General features: G+C 37.0%; 1 protein-coding gene across 1 annotated transcript; it reads left to right on the top strand.

Moving 5' to 3' along the window:
* Positions 1 to 1,225: 1,225 nt before the first annotated feature.
* On the top strand, positions 1,226 to 1,810 carry MELLADRAFT_104648 (uncharacterized protein; the record flags this gene model as incomplete). Its single annotated transcript, XM_007407851.1, has 1 exon — positions 1,226 to 1,810. The coding sequence occupies one exon, from the start codon at positions 1,226 to 1,228 to the stop codon at positions 1,808 to 1,810; it is 585 nt and encodes a 194-aa protein (XP_007407913.1).
* Between the last annotated feature and the right edge of the window lie 8,816 nt (positions 1,811 to 10,626).

The following is a 10,626-nucleotide window of genomic DNA, read 5'->3' as shown; positions in this document are numbered from 1 at the left end:
TATATTTCCTATATGGCTAGCATCAATTGGAGATATGATGGTATTCCATGCCTTCGTTGTTTCAATTGTTCAAAAAAAAAAAAAAGAAAAGAAAAAGAAAATGTTCAGTAGTGTTATAACTTAAATGTCGTGTTTAAAAAAAAAAAAAGAATCGAAAATTGAAAATTGATATTATAAACAGTTGTGTTAATGAAGTGTGATCAGCTAGTGTTAAAGAAAGAAGTGTTACCAAGCTAGTGTTAAAAAAAACAGAGATATGTTGATTGATCAAAAATGCTTACATGATGTGTTTTGTTTTGTTATTGTCTTGAATTTTGGATGCTACTAGGTAGAATAGTCAAAAATATGCCTGAACCTGACATTATCGAGATATCACATCAGAAATGGTTATATAACATTCAGATGACACTTCAAAATGGGAAGATACCTCAATATCGTATACTGAAAGAAGAATATGAGATCTGGTGCACTAAGAACAAAACACCGATGAGAGATCTGTCATTATGCGATATCGATTTTACAGAAGAAAGGACACCTACGGTAGAAAATGCAGAAAAAGCTAAAGAAAGTACAAAGACTAAATCAGAATTCGACACGAGTATGGAAGAAGGAGAAGAACTCAGACATAATATGACTAGCTTATCAGATTACTTTCATAAATTGATGATTAACAAAAATATGCACGTACCAGTGTCGATCTTCTGCCCAAAGTGGATACTTCAAGATAGCTCCTATATGAGAACGAAAAGAGTAAAATCCACGAGTTGCTCCTCTGATACTTTAATCTATAATGGTTTCCCTGTTTTAAACGAGTTTAGATTAAGCTTTGCAGAATGGACAGTTAGGTTCGATCTAATGGTCAAGTATCAAGAAAGATACAACAAACTAGAAAGTCAAAAGAACTCACCAATCGCACCGAGACTAGTAGCCCATAAAGAAAACGTTTTACAAATCAAGATTGATTGCGATGGGAAATGGACCCCGGCGATGAGATATGATGTTTCTCATAGAAGGAATATATGTGAGAATCGTTTGCCTAATGGTGCAATGGCTGATGTAGGAAAGTTGAATAAAAGATTGGCAGAACAGTCAGAAAGAGATGCTAAGAATTATAATGATTACAAGTAAGGAACTTACATATAGTGAAATAAAAGTGATGTGAACATTTCCTGATCAATATCCATTTTGTTTGTTTCTCTTGGTGTTACTCTGCTGATATAGCTATATGGATAATCCATTTGTATATGGTGGTCCGCTACAGCACATTAACCCATTAGACGGATCCTTCAACCCAAACTGGGACACGACCGGGACAACTATTGAAAGTCATGCAGATATATTAACAGGTAGAGGTGTAGTAGTGTGGGGTGGCCAAGGTACACCTAACTTACCAGGCAATGGTCCAAATCATAACGCCAATCGTCATTCTAGACCATATTTAGGAGGAAATTTCAATCCTTTATATCACAAGAAGAAGAAACTGGCTAGAGAAACAAGAAGTCAGCCTTATTACAATCCACATCATTATAATCCAAATCATCTAAATCAATCAACAAGTCATTATAATAACCAACATGGTAATTATCATCAAAACAACCACCAGTCATTTGTGAGAAGAGGAGTTAATAATAATCGAGGTGGAAGAGGGAGAGGAAACTCTCACCATGGAAATGGAGGCCGTCCAGCAATTGGACAAGGTAGTTTTAATCCAGCAGTAGGACAAGGAAATTATCAACGTTTAGCAATTGAAGCTTCCAATAACGCTGAAGGAAGTAGCTCAGGAAATTCAAACAATCAAAACAATCAGTAAGTTAAAAAAAAAAAAAGATATAAATTCGGAATTAGTAACCTATATCTGTCCTAGTTTTTCTATTTTATGCCCTTTTTTTCCTTAATCGCTCGTTCAGCTTGTCCATTTTATGTTTTGATGATGTAAAGATGAAAAGTCTGACGAATTGAAATGATATGTTTTTCCGTTGATCTATTCATTAATTGAACACATCTAGTAACAGAGAATTGTGTCTAGATGCCCCGAGAGAAAATCTAGAGAGAAGAAGTACACCAAATACCTTGACTCCAGAAGCCATCGGAAAGGATACAAGTGAACTATACAAAGTGAACGATCCTGAAATGCTAAGGTGTTGGCCGAAAGTAGCTAAGTGGGATATGAAGTTAGAAGAATGGAGGATATTATTAAAAGAATGCAATTTGTCAGATAAATGGGAGAAATCATGGATAGGACTGACAGAGGGATTTGACCAAGGCATACCAGAACATGTGATACAAGGAATGAAATGGTTTACACCAGATAATCATAAGTCAGCATTGGCTGTTAAGGACAAAATAATGAAAAATCTATTTAAAGAAAGGAAGCAAGGAAAAATTTTAGGCCCTTTTACTCACGATGAAGTATATAAAAGGTGGGGTTTCTTTAGGTCAAACCCGATGGGAAGTGTGGTCAATAATGATGGCTCCCTGCGTATGATAAATGATCTATCTTATCCTAAAGGAGAAATACAGAAAAAGAAGAAGAAACGGAAATCAAAAGAAGATGAAGTGGCAGAAAGTGAATCAGACAATGAAGATGAGACATTTACGGATGGGGCAAGAGAATTGATTAGAAACTTACATTACAAAAACCCGGAAAAACAAATACCTTCAGTCAATTCATTTGTCTGTAAAGAAGACTTCGAAACAACATGGGATGATTTCAAAGTAGTAGAGAGTTATTTCAAAACATTATTAGGAGTAACATTGATGTTAGCAATAGTTGACTGGCAGAAAGCATATCGACAAGGTAGTACTCACCCTTCACAATGGAAATATCTAACTATAAAAGACTTCCAGAACCATATTTGGATTGACACTTGTATAGCATTTGGAGGAGTAGCAGGGTGCGGTACTTTCGGTTGGATGGCAGATGCCTGGAAAGAAATTCTGAAAGTATTACTAAATATTAGAGAGATTTTTCATTGGGTGGATGACTGTTTATTCATAAAAGTTTTAGGTGAAGATGTAAGGATGGAAAACATACTTCAGATAACGAGAAATTTAGGAGTACAATCTAATGATGAAAAGTTCTCCGATTGAGTGGTTGAGCAAAAGTACTTAGGCTTTATTTGGAACGGAGAAGAGAGGTCAGTTAGGTTACCTAAAGAGAAATTAGAAGAAAGGATAAAGAAAATTGAAGAGTTACTCACTCCAAATAGAAAATGTAATAAAAAGGAGATTGAAAAATTAACAGGACAATTAAGCCATATGACATCAATATTACCAAATTTAAAATCATATTTATGGGCTTTATACAAGTTCGACAAAAGTTGGTTTAATCATAGTGCTGTTAGAGATATGCCTATTGAGGCGCAATCCGAAATTCAACATTGGTTATTAGCCCTCAAAAAGTTCGATCGAAGGAGAATCGAACCCGATATCGTTCCGGAAGATATAGAGTGGGTCGGGGATGCTAGTACAGGCTATGGAATTGGAATACGAATAAGTGACAGATGGACATGTTTCAAGTTAGTCACGGAGTGGAGATCAATTGACCTGTCACGGGGATGTCCAACACGCGACATAGCGTGGTTAGAAACTGTAGCAGTTAGATTAGGCCTGTTGATGATTGAAAAACTCATATCCACAACCGATAGACGCTTCATTGTTTATACAGACAACACAACAACCGAAGCATCGAAACACCAGTTAGTAAACGAAGAATGGAGGTTAATATTAAAGGAACTTACGAGATTGAATTGCGACATCACAGTCGCAAGGGTGACCTCTGCGAGAATAAAGCAGATAGTTTATCCAGGGGGACGAGATTTGAGAACGAAAAACCACTGGAAGTATTGATCGACGTACCGACCGACTTGAAAAACTTACTGTATCGAGATTGAGCACTACGGGAATGTTGTTAAAGGAAGAAAAGATCAAGAATTTTTTGAGTAATGTGAAAAAGTAAGGAAAGAAAAGGCAGTGTCGTTTTCGTACTCAACTTCTCTACTAGTTTCCTGTCCTAAACAGTTTATCAGACGCAACGGAAAACTAACCCAGTGTGCTTCCTTTCTGTCGCGAATCGATGTAATAGTGAGGTGGATTGGAAAGAGAGTGTTGTGAAGACACACCTGTTATGTGGAAGCTGGACGCAGAGCACGCTAGAGGGTTACAATTCCGCGATGAGGAAGTTGGAAGGTTTTGGTAAAGAGCAGAAGTTGAAACGAGAGGAGTTACTACCGTTGAGTCAAGACTTGTTATGGAAGTTTGTTGTATGGGCAGGTCGACAATAGGGGTTGGGCGAAATTTAGACCAACCGGTTTGCAAAACCCATTCAGTCGTAGTTCAGTGATTTAAGAATGCTTTCGAGATGGCTAGAAAGCAATATTGAAGCCACCCTTAACCGACCGAAACTTTTATCGATCTTTTTGCTTTGCAAAAATACACACCAGTACGAAGCGTTTCTTGAGAACTCCAAAGCTTCACCCGTTCAAAAGGCTTACAGGGCAAAGCAATTTGCGCCGCTGGGCTCGTAGTACAAGCCATGCAAACACCCCTTTTGCACCTTTCACATATCCCCTAACCCATCTCTTCTGGCAAAAGCTTGCCTGGGTATCGCCTAAACACTCTTGGCTCTGGGCTCAGATCCGTAACAGATCTGTGAAACCCAGAATACTTGTCCTCCGCCATCTTCGACTCCTTTCGGGAGGCTTCTCAGAGGCGCAAAACCGGTTGGTCGAAATATCGCCCAACCCCTAATATCTCATCTCATTCAAGTTAAAGGCGAACAACGAAATTGAACAAAATCGACAAATTGTCCAAAACCTCCACTGATTCCGCTGAACAAACTGATGTTTCAACCAACCGAAGTTACGGCCAAGCGAGCTTCACTCGATCTCTCAAATATAATCGTAAGTTCCTCGGTAACACATTAATCATTTCATTTCATCATAACATTCATCATCATTCATTCAAGTTAAACATTCAAGTTAAACAAGAACAATAGAATCAAATTAAATTGACAAATCCACAAATTCAATTAATTGGCAAATCATTCATCATCATTTTCACATCAAAGGAGGATTATCAATCAGCACAAAACTTGGAAAAACCTCCACTTTTCAGCTGGACAACTGTGAGTTTTTGCCTGCCAAAGTTTTAAACTTGCGATAATCATTTTCCATCAGCTAATGATTCTCTGCCAGTTGGCACTATCCTAATTGAGCAACACGACTTTAACCACTTTTTGGCTGGCCTCTGATTTACTCGAAATTACGACAAATTAGCACAATCAGCTGTCCTCATGCATCAGTATATTCCGGAAGCACCAATCAGCATTTGTATTTAGCTACACATGCATGTTGAACTCACATTATTCCTTTCAGGGACCATCCACTTTCCGACTTGCCGGGCCATACACACAATACTACACATCGCTTGGAAAATAGCAACAAATAAAGACTGTAAGTAATTCTCTTCTTGGTGTACCTTTCTCCAAGTTCTAATCATCGCGGTGCATGTCCAAAACTAATCAAATTTGATTACTCTTTTTAACTTTTAATCAACGGACCAGTCTCAAGATGTTGATAATCGGACCTTCTCAGCGATTGTGTTCAGATGTTCAAGTCAAACTTTTAATATTTAACAGAACAGAGATCCATTGACACTGATAGAAATGCAAGGTGTGGCTATGTGATAGGTGACCGACATCATCCAGTAAGAAGGTGAGCTCTGCTTCAAATCTATCGATCATGAGATTACTAAATCCTCATTGTATTTCTCCCTGCTCAGATCTCACCCAGCAATCCTTCATCATCTGATTACATAATATCTGATTACATAGTACCAACTTTGTCATTCACTCCATGGAACACCAACTTCAAATCAAATCACATCGATTAGTCAATTTCAAAATCAATCGATTTGAACACAATATTGATGGAATGTTTGATTTTCATATGTCCTCAAGTTGTTTTTGACCTTGATCTTTGTGCTTTAATTCCAAGTAAGCTTTTCACTTGGATATTTTGATATATTGGATGATTGCATCAAAGATGGTAATAAACACTAAAAAGACTCGATTGTTTCTTTCTATCTTGTTTATCTTGATTGGAATCCAATCAATTGATAATTTAGAAGACAAATCAATCAAGTTTATTGATCTTACAAAAATATTGAGTTCCTTTGACAATTTGATCGAGGTGTTTCACTTCCAAAGTATGAATCAATCTGATATAATCATTTTTTCATCGGATCAATTTATTGATCAATTTCAAGGCAAAAAAATCATTTGAATCATTTCCTTTTTTTCTCAAGGTGATACTTCAATCGAAGCACTAATTCATTTCCTAAGCTGACATATGCAAACTCTTTGGATCAAATTGGCACCTCCCCCTCTACTTTTTCAACCTTTTATAATGCTAATGTTCAAGAAAACTGACTATGAATCTTCTTATTTTTTCAAGTGTTGATTGGGTTGTTGATTAATTAAACCTTACAATTGATTTATCAAACCAATCAAATCAAATTATGATCCTGTAATCAACTAAATCAATTTTACAATCACCTGTTTACAACTCCGAGTTCTTCTGGCTGACATGGTTCTATCTTGTGGGTTTTAAACTTTTGAATCGATCCCTTTTTTCATCACTTGCTCAACTCGATTGTTTCCGAGCTATCTGAGACAGTCTTTGTTTGATCTTGGTTTAATTCTGAAAGTGTTGACATCGATTCCAGCTCTGTGGATGTTGTAGCTCAACTTATCCATCTCGATTACCTTTTCACCTAACAAGGATGATCATCAAGCTTTTGAAGTCAATCTGGGACCCCTCTACATCTGTACTGATTGACACTGAGTGAGTTCCTTCTCCTTTTATGATCATTTATGATTTGATTCAAATCGCTTCTAGATCTCTTCATCATCACTGTTATGTACTAACACAATCTCCTTCTTTTCCTGTTTTAGCACAATCTCTGTTTACTTGCTATAGGTTCCGAGTCAATGGTACCTCGTTCAATTAAACTCCTCTTGGGGGCTTTACACAATCAGAATGAGACTGAGGCATCAGAAAAATAACACCAATCAAACAGTCAAATTTTATCATTCAACTCGACTCGAATCAATTCAGAATCAAGATCGTCACTATTAGAAACTGATTTAGTTACATTCAAAATGGTAATCAATAATCTTACATGCAACACCAAAATGGCTTCTGATGACCAGTAAGCTACCGATGCTATCAATCCTAATTCATTCTCAAATGTCAAGTTTTTAGTTTGATTGGTCAAGTTTCTGCTGTGGTATCACAGAGTGCTAATCAGATCTATTGATCAATATATAATATCAGCTTTTCTTCAGCAGAATAAGATAAATACATACAAAAATAAACAGTACAAACTTTTTGCTGAACATGTTTGAATTGTAGATTTCCTTCTGAAATTTTTGGGTTGTTTATATCATTTTAAAGACTGATAGGTCAATTTATTGAAGTAGAATATGCAGTGGTATTGGGACAATGAGAACTAATTGTTCTGCAACCTTGACATACTGAGAAAAATATGTAAGAGAGTTGTGATGCTGAATCACTCAAATTGAGGTGGAACCCCTATGTCACTCAAGATTATGGGGAACTATCAGTTTGAAAAGATGGACAAAAGACTCATACACCACAGGCTTTGGTCCAAAGCTTCAATTTGAGCCTCCTAATACCTAAAATCCATTTTTGGATTGCCTCGCCCTTCAGCTGCTTGATCCCAAACATCCAGCAACCTCAACCCAATTTCCAGTGACATTTCCATTCATCAACATTCACACAGCAATTTAAATCTTAACACAACTTGGATTCTTAATTACCCTCAACTCAAGACTCCAAATATGGCTGAAAAAAACTTGAGAAGATTTACTTTGGTTTTTAATCAAATATGTTTTTCATTTTAACATTGTTGCCAAAATCATGAGATGAGGGGTAGCTTATATCGGACCACATGGTGTGTATGTTGTGTTGAGATGCCTGGTGAGTTGTCCAAGGAATATCATTGATTCATCCCAACTCACATTGGTTTCAAGCTTTGGATCAAGCTCATAATTTTATATGTTGATATACAAATGCTTTCATTACTCATGACAAACCTTGTAAGTAAGTCAAATGAAAATTGGATGGAAATTGACCTCAAAACCACACATCTGATTATACATCTTATTGTCATTTTCTGAGCCTTTTGCCAACTTCTGAATCCAATCTGAGAATAAGAACAAAGAAATACAAAAGAAATTTGCAGCAGAACTATAGCCTTGAACTTCTCAAGGGCTTCCAGAAGACATGGAATGTATCTATCATTCAAGGGGCATTCAAAGTTGGTTGATTTATCAGATGGAAGACTGGTATCAGGAAGGGCTTACTGTTCAAACTCAACTCATCCATCAGTTAATCATTCAACTTGAAGTGGAACCATGGAATTGATCAAAACTGTCAGCCAGAAGAGGTTTTTGCTGAGCAAATAACACTCTAGTAGACTAACAAACACACCGCTATTATATTATTTTAATAAAGAACACATATATATATATATACAAATATATAAACAACACACCTCTTACACTCGAGTTTCAAGAGTGCAATATAATGAAATGATTTTTAATAAAAACAGTTATATGATAAACATAACTTCAGAAACAAACTAAAAAATAAAGTCTTTTACGTTTGTAATAAACTATCTAAACGAACCCTACCTTCAAAGAAGGCAACCAGCAAGGATTAATTAACTAAACCAGGCGTATCGAAACATACCTCCAACCAGCCCTGTTACAACATCAGGGACTAGTCTAATAAATGTTCGATGACGCACTACAGGGAACCCTTAATTAACAAACTAGATTTCATAACGAATCGAAAGGGCTTTTTAACACTTTAAATAGCTAACTATCTCTCCTCAGAGAAAAGAGGATTATCTCTTATCACTTTAACAAATTCATAAACCAAAAGCTTTATCTTTTACTGTTAAGAAGATCAACCTGTAACTCATTTTCCTTCTTCCGTTGAAAAGATAAACTAGTAGTGCTTTAAGAAACCTCATCCAGACTTCTTCATCGCTCCATACTAGTTCTTTTGTTCGGATTCATCTCCTTTTCTCTTTTTCGTTTATCTTTTTTCTATCCGTATCTACTAGGACGTTAAAGATTGTTTGGCATTAACCATCCGACTAAAGTTCCTTCAATCCCGGCTAGAATTATTTTGATAAAGGCTTGTTTTATCAAATCAGCGCTAAAGCGTTACCCAGGACCATTTTACGTTCTACGTATTCACCTCGGCAGGTCATTAAGTGAGTGCACTTCTTGACATACTGGCAGTGAGTTCTTGTACCACACCATAGGCAGCTATAAATACCAATTATAGTCTTTTTTACTTACAAAGAATTGAAAAGTAATTTCTCTCAGCAGATAGGAATCCCTCCTGAAGCTCGATAAAATACATTTTGTAAGTATCTGTTACTTGATTCTAAAGTAACTTTACTCGTACCTTTAGTGTCAAGCTGACAAAAACTGTATAAAAGGATCCCACTGTTATCCGCCCCCGGGACAATATCCGGAGCCCCCTGTCGGGCCGGACCTAGGGGTGACAATCATTGTATTGCCCCCCTTTAAAAATGGGGCTGCATGTGGGGCTCCAGCCTAGCGATTGTTTTCTTTTTTCAAAGGTTTTATTATAAATACCTTCAACATCTCCTGATACAACTTCAACAACTTCCCACTTCTCAATACATAACTCTTTTACTCATAGAACATTGAACTCCTCATCTTTTCCCAACCATTCTCTCTCAGCTATCTGAATCATACTCAATTCATTGCCTTGATTATCAAATTCTTTTCAAACTAACTACACCAAAACCTCTGGTTCGCTACACCTTTGACTCTTAATCAATCTATTTTATATTGGTTGATACTTTTCCATCATGTTTACTCATTACCATTCATTTTGTCAAACTTATATCATGGAATGCTTGAGCAAACACTTCTCCATTTGTTCCTACATTGGTTTTAGCATCAAAATCCTGCCATTCTTCATTTGTATCAGTAGTTGAATCAATATTTGTTTCATTTTGTTGAGGGAAATCAATGGAACCAGCATGTCGCAGTCATTTTTTAAGTCATTTTTGGGTGAATTTGGCTCATGACCAATCCAATTTGGATCAGTTGGGGGTTTTTTTTGGGCTCATGTGGTGAGCTATACCATGTCGCAGTTGCTTGGTGACCATGTTAAGACCTTGAAGCAGTTGACCAAGGCAAGCTCACCTGGTTATAATACACATTCTTCCACTGTGAGGACCACATCATAAGGGTGGTGTCCATCATACATGGTCCGGTCCAGGCGCACAGTTAATGCTGAACCCTTCTTCCTCTTTTCAGGGGGGCATCATAGAGTTTATTTCCCTATTGGTTAAAGTAGGGCTCAGCATTGTGGGAAAGGGGCTCAAACGTAAGGATCCCCTAAAGAGCCCCTGAGGTCCGACTCACCAAGAATTTGGCTGAGTGCACTCGGGTTGTGTTGGGTATATCAGGTAATGCCCCAAAACAAAGGGGCTCCGGGTATTTGCCAAAGGGGCGGAAAATAGTGCGATCCGTATAAAACCTCCATTCTT

This window comes from Melampsora larici-populina, assembly GCF_000204055.1.
Source record: "Melampsora larici-populina 98AG31 unplaced genomic scaffold MELLAscaffold_10, whole genome shotgun sequence".
Lineage (NCBI taxonomy): Eukaryota > Fungi > Basidiomycota > Pucciniomycetes > Pucciniales > Melampsoraceae > Melampsora > Melampsora laricis-populina.
This window is presented reverse-complemented; position numbering and strand designations above follow the sequence as displayed.